Source organism: Rhineura floridana, chromosome 3, assembly GCF_030035675.1.
Source record: "Rhineura floridana isolate rRhiFlo1 chromosome 3, rRhiFlo1.hap2, whole genome shotgun sequence".
NCBI classification, from domain to species: domain Eukaryota; kingdom Metazoa; phylum Chordata; class Lepidosauria; order Squamata; family Rhineuridae; genus Rhineura; species Rhineura floridana.
The window spans coordinates 35,816,873-35,830,658 of NC_084482.1; the positions used below are offsets into that span (position 1 = coordinate 35,816,873).

Consider the following 13,786-nt stretch of genomic DNA (forward strand, 5'->3'; position numbering starts at 1 on the left):
GGGATATCATTGCTGGAAAACAGGACTGCTTTCTTATTAATTTATTTTAAAAACGTTCTGCTTACTTTTCAAGGATCTCAAGGTGGCTCACAATACAAAAAAATATCAAAATAGAAAAGAACGCCCACATTAAACCCCATCATAAAAACCAATAGAACCATCAACAAGATAGAAATAATTCAATCATGATTCAGATGCTGGAATGTCATAGCTTAAAATTATGTTATTGTCTCTCTGCTGCTGTTCTGATCGTGAAAGCGTGTAACTCTTTTACTCTTCCTTCTGAAATGTGTTAGTTATATAGAGTTAATTATCTGTTTTTAAGGTTAATTTTAAGGTTAAGAGTTAATTATCTGTTTTTTCCGCTGTTTCAGAAGGGCTGTAGTTCAGTGGTAGAGCATCTGTTTTGCATGCAAAAGGTGCCAGATCCAATCCCTGATGTCTCCAGGTATGGATGGGAGAGACTCCTTGCCTGAAACTCAGGAGAGCTGCTGCCAGTCAGTGTGGACAATATTGAGCTAGATGGACCAATGATCTGACTTGGTAGAAGACAGTTTCCTATTTGGATTCACATCCTCAGTACTGGTGGATGTACCTCTGCTGACTATAGCTAGACTATAATTATAACATACTTTAAAATATGATGAAAACATATTCGGGGGCGGGGAGGGGATCTGGCATTTAGCAGTGTCCTGAGTTGTGCTAACCAGAATCTGTCACCAGTGCTCTTTCAGTGTTGTGGTGAAGTCCAATCAAATAGGGAAATGTCTCCTCAGTGGTTAGCCGAGTCGTTAGATAATGGCCCCTTTCACACTGCACTTTATTCCGTTATTCTGATGATTTATTTCCTGTTAAATTGCGCATAAAATTTGAGCTTTCACACGACATAACGGGTAGCTCCGGAATTCTGGTGGAATGTAGTAGAAGTTTAGCGCTAAATTCTGCAATAAATGATACCTGAAAAATTCCGATAGCAGGCTGGGAACCCGGAAGATTGTGGGAGTTTTGCGCTAGCTGCCGCTGCTCACGTGACAGCCATCCCAGCATGCAGTGTGTTCCCACCCTTACCAACAGCCCTCCCAGCATGCAGTGAGTTCCCGCCCTTACCACCGCCTCTGCTGCTGTGCTGCCGCACCTCTCAGCTGATCGTGATCGCGCCTCTCAGCTGATTGCGATCACGCCTCTTTCAAATCCCCCCCCCCCACAGAAGGAACAAGCAGAGCTTTTGAATAGAAAAGGCGGGAAAAGAAGCAGTCTTCTAACCGCCGCGATAGGTGAGAGTGCTGTGTGAAAGACCATTGCGTGAAATGCTGCTAAATCTGTACTGCAGTGTGAAAGGGATTTTTGAAATCCGGACTGAAGCGCTAGATTTTTAATCCGTTAAACTAGCACTATTAGCCCCATGTGTGAAAGCAGCCGATGTTTAGCCTATGCTTTCATTATGAGTGTTTTATAATAAAGAATGCATGTCACAGTGAGGGGGGAGAATTCAGATGTGGTAATCGTAGGGTATCTAATATTAGTCATACTTAGAATAGACCCAGTGAAATGAATGAACATGGCTAACTTAGGTATGCTTTGAGCAGTACTTAACAGCAGTTGGATACAACCCATAGACCTCTTAGAAATGTAATGGCAACACAGGTTTGGGGAACGTGGGAGGAGGTAAAACAGCACCCTCAGCATGGCTGAGATAACATTTAAGTGACACTGGCAGGGACAGATAACGTGGGTCTTTCCCAAGAACTGATCCTCTCCCTCCTGACGGTACCAGATTGATCAGCACCTGCAAAAACATCCCTGACCCAAGCAGTTACCCCAGCCATGAGAGAATCTCCCAGGAGAAAACAACTCCTGTGCAACAAGAGGGAGGGGAAATCTCTCAATGGCTACTAATCATGATGGCCTGTATGCTGCCTCCAAGTGTAGAGGCTTCTGGGTACCAGTTATTAGGAAATGCCAAGAGGAGAGTGCTCCTGTTGCCTTCACATCCTGCTTGTGGGCATCCCAGAGGAATGCAGAGGCTGTTTTTTAAGGGCCTCTAGGGGGACTTTTCACTGAGATACACTCAGTAGAAGGAGGGAAAGTTTGGAATGACAAGCTGGACTTGGGAGGCCAGTGCCATGGGGAGCACCAGTGAGAAGTGTGGAAGAAGTGGGACTAGAGGGGTAGAAGAGAGGGCATTCCATGGGTCGCCTCTGGCGTTTGTGAAAACGCTCAGCAATCTGATGGGTAAAATTACATGCATAACAAGGGGTGATATCTTTCTCTCTCCAGCTTCTTGAGATGTGTGTGCAGAACTGTGGCCCGAGCTTCCAGTCTCTGGTTGTGAAAAGGGATTTCTGCAAAGACAGGCTAGTGAAGCTGCTGAATCCAAAGTTCAGCCTGCCAGTTGATATGCAGGAGAAAATCTTGACCTTTATCATGGTAAGCTCTCTCTCTCTCTCTCTCTCTCTCTCTCTCTCTCTCTCTCTCTCTCTCTCTCTCTCTCTCTCTCTCTCTCTCTCTCTCTCTCTCTCTCTCTCTCTCTCTCTCTCTCTCTTTCCCCCCCCTTTTCCATTTTGCGCAAAGTGAGTATTATGGGGGTAGTAGATATTTCATGACAACTGTGTTGCTGAGCGTGGGAAGGACTTTGTGGAAGCAGAGTCTTGTTTTGCCCTCTTTTTTATCTTAAGCTGTGTATGGAAAGCCGCAAATCCAGGGTAGTGGGGAGATTAGGGAAAGTTAGGGGCAAAAAGAGATAATCAGAGCTGGCTGTCGGCCTTGCTTTCGAGCCGTGCCTTTGTGATTGTGTGAAGTTCCTTGGCTGCTCCCACAGAGAAAAAAGTGGGGCTTTTGCTTAGCATTAGCTCGGCTGCTAATGGGTTAAAAAAACAAGGGTTGCTGTCCTGCCAATCAACCCGTAAAAGGTTTTGTGTCTTGGCTTTGTGTGGGTGGGAAAGCAAGTGTTTGTTTACACTGTCAGTTTGCCTGCAATCACAAACCCGTGAATTAATTTCTAGCTCTGGCTTGATTAGCTTCAAACTTGGTCTTCTTGGATGTTGAGCAGGAAGTGTGAGCACCTCCCATGGGTTTCCAGTTTCTTTGCATCTTCTCCAAAACACAATTGTTCAAGCCACCTCTCCTAAGGTTCCGATACTTGGATAGCTTTTGTGTGTGTATTGGGGGGATGCAACAGGGCTGTCTCAGGTGGAACATAAGAATGTAGGAAACTGCCTTATCCTGAGTCAGACCACTGGCCCATTAGCTTAGTATTAGCTGGCAGGGGCTTCCCAGGGTTTCAGGCGGGAGTCTTTCCAAGGCCTAACTGGAGTCGCAGGGGATTGGACTTAAGATCTTCTGCGTGCAAAGCAAGTGCTCTGCCATTAAGCCACGGCACCTCCCCAGGAGAGGAACTTTCATTTTCTTCCCCTCCCCCACCACCCATACACCCCACCCCATCCCCCTCTACAGGTGTTTCCCACATAATACCAACACTTTGACTACACATACAAGGAGTGGTTTGAAAGAAACACAACTCCTGGGAAGATCAGAGACCTTTTACTTATCTGTGTTCTATCCCAAAATAAGCAATCCTGTAAATAATAGCAAGATTATTGGTTCTGGTGGGTGATGTTCACAGCTCTGTGAAACACACACAGTGATTTCTGGATGATCCAATACAGCCAACAATGAAGTGTAATGCCTTATTTAAGTAATCAACCATTGATTTATCAGAATAAAAACTTTAAGGGAACAACCTCTTGTTCAAACAAGACCTGAAAGACTCCCTCCCTCCCTTCCATTTCAACCTCTGCTGGCTGCTAATATTTCTTGACCTACAATTCACGTACACCAAGTATACCTGTATGGGATCCTGTAAAATTGGACAGTGAGGATGAGGAAGAGAGACGAGGACAATAATGGAGTGGTTCATTCATGCCTCATACAAGGCCTCATACAAGGGCTTATGAAGTGATGGGGGGTGGGAGTGGGGAGAGAACTGAAAGAAATGACAGCAGGGGATGCCATTTCCTCTTTGTAGGGTCACTGTGGGATGTATTCCTACCATGGTTATTCCAACTTTGCCACTGTTTATTTATTTTATTCAATAGGGATCTAAATCATGTTTTAGGCAAAAAATTGCCTCCCAAAGTGGTTCATGACCATGTACAAATGGACATGAATTATATGTGCAACTATAACATGAAGAAGAAAAAACTTATTGCGGTAATCTTCATATTAGCCCTGTTCTGTGAAGGAGCAACTACACTGGATCTTTGGTCTTGGTATCTGTTTCACAGACCTCAGTGAATGGGTCATTGCAGCAAGAAGGGCTTAGTGTAAATATTGGCTATGAGAATGTCCACCCCTTGGGGTAAGTTGTGGGGCCTGCCTCTGGCGTCTGCTTCCTCACAAACATTTGGAATATCAGCAGATAGCTTTACTCTCACCTCTAGATTTTCTTTAAAAGTATCATTGGTTTTGCCCTGCCATATTCAAGGAGGTCATCCCAAACTTCTGTTAATTTCCCCATTCAAACACTTGTTTTTATGTGGATCTTTCTTCAAACATAAGCCACACATGCTTTCTTCAAATATATGTAGCCACATATGAACATGAAGACCATTTCTTCATGTTGGTGTAAATGCAGCCAAACAAATAGGTCATTCCTATTGTGGTAGTCCCTACCAACCCCTACTTAGATATCTAGAGTAACATTTGTCTACTAGCTATACAAGGCAGAGATCTTAACCTGGGCTTCCAGGAGTCCATAAACAGGGCAAGGGGGGAAAACCCCAATGCAATAAAATAATTTTTATTTATTTATTTACGGGGCCCATAGCTTTCATCAGATTCTCAAAGGGCTCTGTGACCCAAAAGAGGTTAAGAACTGCTGATCTCAAGTGAAATATCTCGAGTGAAATTCCTTCCTCTTCTCCCCAGGAAGTCGAGTCTGATTCACACAACTTGTTTTGCTTTGCTTTGTTTTAGACAAGTGATCAAAGTAACCTTTTTTTTTTTTTTGGCATACTGAAAAGGTCTTGTGAAAGTGCTTCCATGTGATAAGATCAAGATATCACACATCCTGGAGCATATTACACAACTTTCACCATATGATGAAAGACAGTCTTGCCACGTATAAGAACTTCCACAAGATTGGTACATATCATGTCATGAGGAGTGTTGGTTCTGTAACCTTTTTTTTTTTTTTGGAGGGGGGTTGAGAGCTTAAGAATAGCCTCACAGGTTCAGACCAAAGGTCCAACTCTAGTTCAGAATACTGTCTCAGTGTGCACTGAAAGCTTTCAGGATGCCCACATGCATGCTGCCTTTGAACATGAAGGCTCCATCTGGTTATCATTGCTAAAAGCTTTGAAGCTCCATTTAGCTATTGTGGCTGATCCTGCATGGAGTCATCTAAACCTCTTTTTAAAGCCATTTAAGCCAGTGGCCATCACACATCTTGCTTGTGGCATCCAGAAAGTTAATTACGGATTGTAATTCTTGTCTGCCCTGAAACTACTGCTGGTCATTGTCATTGGGTGTCATAAGCCCTGTGCAGGGTCTCTCCTGAGAATGGGTGTGGATGAGGGATGCCATGCACACCAGCCCCAGTCCTAATGCTGCAGCTTCCAACTTTTTGTGTGTTGTGCTTGAAAGGCTGGAGGGGATTTCTTTGTGTGTGTTCAGTGAGAAAGCCTGGGATGGGGACTTTGGGAGCATGTGTGATCTTGTTCCCGCTCCATGCATTCTTTATACACATGGGGGAATACAAGCCTGAGGGCCATTCCGTTTTTGGAAGAAAATGTCTGTATTTGCTTTCTCCATACTATGCCTAATTTTATAACCATGTATCATATCCTCCTTAGTCATCCCTTTTCTAAGCCAAAAAGCCCCCAAATGATGTAGCTGCATCCCCCTGGTCATTTTGGCTGGCTTTTTTCTGCTCCTTTTAAGAGGTGGGTGTATACAGTAATCCTATGCAACTGCACCATTCTATATAGCAGTAGCAAACTCATTCTTTAAGTGCTCATTTTTATGTCGGTAAAACAGCACCTACCATGAATTTAGAAAAGAGCAGTGCTGGCTGGCATCCTCAACAGAAGCAATTCACACTGCAACATTTTGTTGGAGATCCCACTTGTTTGTGATATAGAGACATTATGATACTGGTAGTTTTATTTTCAATCCCTTTTCTAGTCCACTGAATCAGAAAACTTGTGGTTTTCACTGTTTCATTTTGTCGACACATTCATTGACCTTGTCACCGTCATCCCTAGATGACTTTCTGGAATGCGAACATGGGTTCCTTTCATGAGACCACTTCAAGCTCATGCAAATAGAGGTGACTTCATTCCCCCCAAAAGGGCAGTTGTTATGTGTGTGTGGGACAACCCCTTATCCAGTTTCAGTAGCTGTTCCCTTTTTCACCAAACAGACCTGGGCCCGAGGATTTCAAGGTACTGTGGATGTCAGTGAGGTCAAGGAGGTTTACCTGGAGCTTCTCAAGAAAGGAGTTGAGTTTCCATCCTCCAAAATCAACAGTGGGACCAAGAAGGTAAAAATGCTGCGTTAGCACTTGCTGATAGGAAACAGGATACGCTTATTGCAAAATCTGCACGAGTGGTGAAGGTGTGCTGATTAATCCAAGAATAATGTACATTTGACACAGTGATCTCAGGAAACCGGTCATACCTTTCTGCCTTGGAGCGTCTGAAAATCTGAGAGTGGGAGGAATTGTTTTCTTAAACAGGAAATGTAGAGGCTGAGGCTTTTAAAGCTGCCCACGAGATCTGGAATTCCAGTTTCTTCTCAGGTTAATGTTAATCAGGTTAAGTGTCCTGATTGCCTTCTACACTTCGTAAATTTGCATCAGATAAAAACAAAACTGAGCACGTGCAGGCAAAATACAACACATATTTTGAAGTTGCAGTGGGAGGAGTGTAAAATCGATGTTAAATTATAAAACACATAATGTACTTTTAGAACAGGGCTGGAGAACCTTTGCCCCTCCAGATGTTGCTGAACTACAACTCCCTTTAGCCTCAGCAAGCATGGCCAGTGGTCAGGGATGATGAGAGTTGTAGTTCAGCAACATCTGGAGGGGCAAAGATCCCCCACACCCGATTTAGAAAAATGTAACAAACCTTTTCCCAGTCTTCATACTGGCTGGTATATATCCTCCCAACTGTCAGCTATTTAGAATAATATTAATTTGAAAAGTATAGCACTATTTGCTCATTGTAAGTAACTGTTTCTATTTGTACCTAGTTGTAGAGCTTATCTGCTGATTGTATAACTAACTGATTGATTATCGTTGTTTACTGTTACTATTTATTAATCACGTTATGCCTGCCTGGCAATCTTTACCATGTTCATCCTTGCAACAGCACAGCAAAGTGCAGTGTGGATATTCCCAATTAACAACTGGAAGACAGGGACGAGAGTGATTTTTCCTATGGACTTCCAGCAGCAGGATTTGAACTTGGCTCTTTTGAAATTCAGAACTAGCAGTTTTGTTGGCTGGACCATGGCGGTTCTCTTACGTTTTCTGTTCAGTTTAATTGGGACCTCGCAGTTTTTGCGAGTGAGTGTTGCATTTTGAAGTTATGACATTTTGAAGGAATGAGATGTGTGGTGAGCATGTGTATGTTTATGGCAAACGTTAAAGCTTTTTGACTTGTGGGGAAGTAAATTATATTCCGAGAATGCCCAATCTCTTTGTAGGTTGTAGGGATGATGGAATCATTTATTTAAACCGTTAGTTTTAAAAAACAGAAGTGGTAGCACATACTTCACTTAAATCACATGGAAGTGCCTTGTTGATTTTTGGCTTGCTAGCTAAGCCACTGTGTCCCCCTTCCCTTTTCCCCTGGGAGCTGTGCTATCCAGCAAGATAGACTCTATCTCAAAAGAGGGCAGCTTGGTTTTGGGGCCACATACCGTGCAGCAAAAGGGTGTGGAATGCTTTGCAGTCCGAGAGCCATATTCCCTGCTGCACAACCCTCTTTGGGAGCCACATGCCAGTGGTGGGTGGAGCCAAAGTGGGCAAAGGAACAGATGTGAATTTTACTTTTGAACAGGAGCCTAGTTTCTGCAGGCGCACACATCCTTCTCTTACCCTCCATCCAGACAAGCAAGGAGCATTCCCAGAGTTCAAGGACAATTTCCAGCCAAGCAAAAACACTCCAGCAGAGTGCCAAGCAGGGCTGGTGAGGGGTGTGGGTTGGGAGGGGGTATGGCCTGGGGAGAGTTCTGAAGGCCAGATGGAGAGGCCTGGATTTGGCCCCTGGGCCTGAGATACATGATCCCTGCCTTAAATAACATAACAGTTCTAAAACAACACCCTGATATCTTTTTATATTGTGCACCTACAGCCTTTGACTCCAACCGCCACAAAAGTTTCATATGGGATCTCCACGAGGGGCCTTGCGGGATCCATTCCCCCATCTGCAGTGATAACACTAATTCCCGAACAGGTAACAGGTTTTTATGTTTTGCAAGTTGATCGTTCATTGTCGTAATTCCCTGGCTTACACAGGATCCTCTGAATCTTTTCAATTATTCTCTTACATACAGTAGTTGTCGATTGCCAACGTACAATAGCAGCGTGTCTCTAGGTGTCTTCAAACAGTAGCCAATTAAAATGCAGTAACAATCAACGGAGCAGGAAAAAGCAACATAAAAATATCAACAGGAGCAAGAAAAACCGTATAGTAAGATATCACTAAAAGCAGGTCTAAAATTTGGTGGATTAAATGGTCACAGAACTAAAAAGTATGGGCACCAAATTGAGTGTAATAAGAAAGGCATCAGGTGAGCCTCACTAGGAATGGCATTCCATAGCTGGGGTACACCACTAAAAAGGCCCTTGCCCAGGTAGCACCCATCACATCTCAGCTGGTGAGGGCACTCATAGAGAAGTCTCCAAAAATAGTCTCGGTCTGGGTAGGTTCAAGTGGGAGGGGGCAATCCTTAGTGCAGGGGTGGGAAACCTATGGCCTTGAAGGTAATGTTGGACTCCAGTTCCTGCCATCCCTGGCCATTGGCCATTCTAGCTGGGGTTGATGGGAGTTGGTGTCTGGTGTGCTGCAGGTTCTCCACCCGTGCCTTAAGGTAACTTAGTCCCAAGCTATTCAAGGGTTTAAAGGTCAAAACTAGTAAAGGATTTACATCTGTGAGAGAAACTGCTTTTGACTAAGGGCTCATCCAGACGACTGCAAAATGTGTGACATGCCTGCTATGTGTGTTCATTATTTTTCGGTCGTCCAAATGACGTCTTGCGCTGTTACACATTTTCAGGGGTTAAATCCGCTCCTTGCAATACTGGCAAAAATGCAATTTGCTGTTTAAAATCGGGAATCATCTGCTGTCCCTTCAGGAGGTAGGATGCAGTACTGTGGACTTTATAGCTGATGGGTGGTTCTTGGGCATTTCCCCTTGCCCCTTCTCATTCCAGCCAATCACTTATCTGCACTTTTGCGCATTTGTGAGAATAAGCCCGGGAAAATTGAACCAATCATGGCAATGGTGGGGTGTTTGGGGGGGGGGTCTGCAACTACTGCGCAGATGCATTTTATTTTTTGCCAGCCTGCAAACTGGGCAGCCGCTCTGGGTGAGATCTGCAATGCACAGCAAGCAAGAAAGGGGCTGCTGGTCGGTTTCACGCCTGCCTCTGGAAAGCTTTGTCAATTTCATTCTACTAGCTGTGGATTTCGCTGGGGGAAGGAAAGGGAGAAGGAGGGGTGTGTGACACGTTTCTTGCTTTTTTGGAGAAATAAGTGCAATTGCCAGCGTGTGTATCTCCTTAAATATCCATAAAGGCAGAAAAGCATACATTCTGTAAAGGAAGAAAAGCATACATAAGCGTAATATCGCAGATACAAACAAGAAAGGAAGCAGGCTTCAAATGGGTAGACCTGGTGGCCTGGTCTACCCGTTGAAATGCATAGACTATCTGGATGCCAGGTCTACCCATTGAAATGCCAGATCTACTCATTGAAACACATTGGCTGTTGTGATGCCAGGTCTACCCATTGAGACGCATGGGCTTTTCTGCCCCCAGTTTTACCTGTTGAAAGTAATGGGCATTCCCTGCCCTGCATATGAGTGGTTTGCTACAGCATCCCCGCCACCCGGAACCATAGAGACTGGAGAACCAGCAAGAAATGTGTCACCCCCCCTTCTCCCTTTCCTTCCTGCCGCGAAATGATTTGAAACAAAAACCCCAGCGAGTAGAATGAAATTGACAATGCTTTACAGAGGCAGGTGTGAAACTGACCAGCAGCCCCTTTCTTGTTTGTATTTGTGATATTGTGCTTAAACGAATGTATGCTTTTCTGCCTTTATGGATATTTAAGGAGATACACACACTGGCAATTGCACTTATTTCTCTAAAAAAGCAAGAAATGTGTCACCCCCCCTCCTTCTCCTTTTCCTTCCCATGTGAAATGATTTGAAGCAAAAACCCCAGCCAGTAGAATGAAATTGACAAAGATTTCTGGAGGCAGGCTGAAACCGACCACCCTCCTCCTTCTCCCTTTCCTTCCGCAGCGAGAACTCCTTTACAGCCATATTGTGCTTCGTTGCAAAGGGGGAGAGGAGCATACGTCATTTTTTTGCTGACCAATTGGTTGATAGGGGGAGGTTTTAGAGGCAGAGCTTGGAAAAAGCGAAAAGAATGTACGGGTCTTACCGCTGTGTGTGCGGGTGCAAAAAAGCGTTTTTTTAAATTGGAATATGGAATATGGAAACCGTGGATTATCCCACTCCGTTTGGATAAGCCCTAAGTGAAACTAGTGTGTGTTTGATGGCCGTGATGGTTGCTTGCTGTGGATTCTTTCTACAGTCACAGCAGGCAGCAAAACTGAATGAAGCTTCTTACTAGATGCCAGTAAAAGCCTTGGGACTGTTGACTTATATTCACATCTGTAGGTGTGATTAGTTTATCACTGCACCTTTGTGCTCACACAATAGCCAACTGATGAGAGAAGCAATGAACCATTCCCCCACCCATGAAGTGAGGCTGAATTTCAATTTGAGGATGGGAAGAGCAAAGGGACTCTTCTTGTCAGGTGATTGGAGACACTCCACAGATGTAATGCTACCCTTTTTGCGAAGCAGGAGGAGAAAGGGAAGAGGTGAAAGGAACTCAAAGATCATTAGCCTGCTAAGGTTTTTACCTCGACTTGTTCCCTTCATTTTTAACTCCTACTCTTGCCTGATTAAAGAAATCTTATAGAGCAGCCCAAAGCCCCAGCTGGGAATAGCAGGGTGGAATGAACGACAGATCATGAATGAGCTCTGCCGGGGCAGAAGGTAGTTGCTATTATCTTTACTGGCACAGCAAAGGGGCCCAATCAGGTCCCTGTCCAGAAAATGAGGCAGATTTGGATCTAGTGGCTCTATTGTTGGCCGTGTCCTGCCCCATTTTGGAGCTTTACGATGGCTACTTCTAGCCGGAACACTGGTGGGGGCAAGGTGCACTCTGCCATGCTTCTGGCAGGTGCAACGGGGGTCTCTGCAGTGGGAAAGGGACATGCTGAATTCACAACACAATCCTAAGCATCGAAGGGGCCTGTAAGGCCATTGAGTCCAATCCCCTGCTCAATGCAGGAATCCGACTTAAAGCATGCCCATAGAATCATAGAATATTAGAGTTGAATGTTTACTTCAAAGTAAGTCCCAGTGAATTCAGTGGGGCTTACTCCCAAGTAAGCATGCATAGAATTGTTGCCCCACAGCACAATGCTTATGCATGTTTACAGTGAATCAGGTTCTGCTGTTTTGAGTGGAACGTACTCCCTGGTACGTGTGTTTAGGATTACAGCCTTAGTTTAGCAATGAATCTTCTGATCGGGGCAGTCAAAGTCTCCTGGGAAACTCACAAGCCAGCTCTGCAATACATACATCTCTGCTACAAAGCAGGCAGGGCTTTCAGAGCACAAACAACAGTGGGCCTTCTGATAATTTGTCTATTATATTTTGCTATTTATTGTTGTGAACAGATTGGAAAGCTGTACAGTGAACTGGATATGGCAAAGATGAATGTGAGGGTCATGTCAGCAATACTGAAGGAAAATGTCCCTGGATCAGAAAATCCAGATGATATGGAGCTTCTACAGGTACAGCCTACCCTTTTGCAGGGATACTGTAGTTAATGAAAAACAAAGCTGATAGAATATATGAAATCTTAAGGTATTAACTCCAAAACTGGATGAGTGAGGAACAGGACCAGCTCCAGGTTTGAGGGGGCCCTAGGCAAAGTGATCTCCATTGTCCCTGCCCGCACCATCTTGATGGTCTCCTTCTCCAACAAACTTTGGGGGTGGAGGTATGGGTGCAGCCATCATGGTCAGCTGTGGGGTTAAATGGTGGGCATTCTGGTACTGTATGGAAAGTTCCCAACAAAGTAGCTACAACTACCACCATCATCTTAATTTTCCCAGAATGCCTTTGGGCTCTGTGTTGGAACCCAGAGGCATTCTAGGAAATTTAAGATGGTGGCTACTGCAGCCACTTTACCCAGTGTTTTTTATCTATCTGTCAGATCTTAAAATGTAAAAAAGAAAAGAAAAAAGTTTAAAAACACCAAAGGGATGCTAGCATCATAAGGCCTATCAAAGAATTATTTATCTCAGAAACAAAATGTGAAGTCAAGTTAAAAACAAGCAAGCTCATACTAGTGATATATCCACATTCCTTTTGCATCCATTTACCAGACTAGAATCCATAATGAGGAAAGACATCCTCCTTGCAATGACTTAAAATATGAAAAAATTCTGGTAGTCTTGGGATGTGTGTACACATAGCCTTTGAAATGCACATGGGTTGTTTTTCCATGGAGTGCTTTTGTACATAGTGCTTTGCAATTGTACACACCTCCCTGCCATAATGTTTGTTGAAGCAGCAGCTGCTCTCCGTGTCACCTGTACACAGTGGTGAGCCGGTTTTCCAACCTGAGCTCATTGGTCTTTACTTCCATCAATTGGTGTTTCCACATCCTCTGAGTGCTGCTGGAAAATATGATGCAATGCCCTGCTGCAGCTGTACATGTGCAATTTCACAATTAAATTTTTTTTCATGCATCTTTCAAAAGACAGGATATGTGGGGAAAAGGGGGCTGCACACTGGTATATTAATACACAGCTTGTTCCCTGATTTTCCATCACTTGAGCTATATGCTCAAATGTACCATAATTGCGGTGACTGCTTCTAAGCTGTCTTGAATTTTTTTTCCTCCTCCCAAATATCAAGAAGGTTGAGGATTTCTTGTGTTTTCCATGAAATGTCTCTTCCCATTTAGCAATATACCACTGTCCTCAAATCAGGTAACACCCCCCCCAAAAAAAACCCCAGAATACCTCACCCCAGCAAAGGCCTCAATGCCTCATTTTTTAAAAAACAAGTTTAAAAGAGTTGGGATGGGGTCTTGGCAGGTACCAAGTAGAGTGTGCCTGAGAGTGCTCAGTGACACATGTTGGGGATTTGTAGCATGAATGCAGTACTCTCCCCTCTTTCCTCCAGTCCCCTTTAATACTTTTAATGGGTCAAAATTACCATGTTCTATTCATGTGGCATTGACTGTGCCCTTGTGGTAAGATCTTATACTTGTGGTATGAGGGCCTAAGTTTCTCTCACATAGTAAAATACCAGATTTCACCACATGAAGGTGCATTTGGATGGATTAAATCACCACACAAAATTGCTGTGGTAAGCCAGCTCATAAAAAACAGTAGCTACTTCAGAAAGCAGCGTGAGACTTGAGCCTGAAGGAGTGATTTGTGGGAGAGCTGTGACGTTA

At 44.1% G+C, this 13,786-nt stretch overlaps 1 protein-coding gene across 2 annotated transcripts in view; it reads left to right on the plus strand.

Moving 5' to 3' along the window:
• TOM1L1 (target of myb1 like 1 membrane trafficking protein) overlaps positions 1 to 13,786 on the plus strand; it is a 57,354-nt gene that overhangs the window by 18,541 nt on the left and 25,027 nt on the right. Inside the window, exons 4-7 of one of the 2 annotated variants that reach the window (XM_061615303.1) lie at positions 2,278 to 2,427; positions 6,422 to 6,541; positions 8,361 to 8,462; positions 11,991 to 12,107. In XM_061615303.1, the coding sequence (XP_061471287.1) occupies positions 2,278 to 2,427; positions 6,422 to 6,541; positions 8,361 to 8,462; positions 11,991 to 12,107 (489 nt within the window). The remainder of the gene's footprint in view (positions 1 to 2,277; positions 2,428 to 6,421; positions 6,542 to 8,360; positions 8,463 to 11,990; positions 12,108 to 13,786) is intronic. The other variant, XM_061615304.1, reaches the window with a different exon arrangement.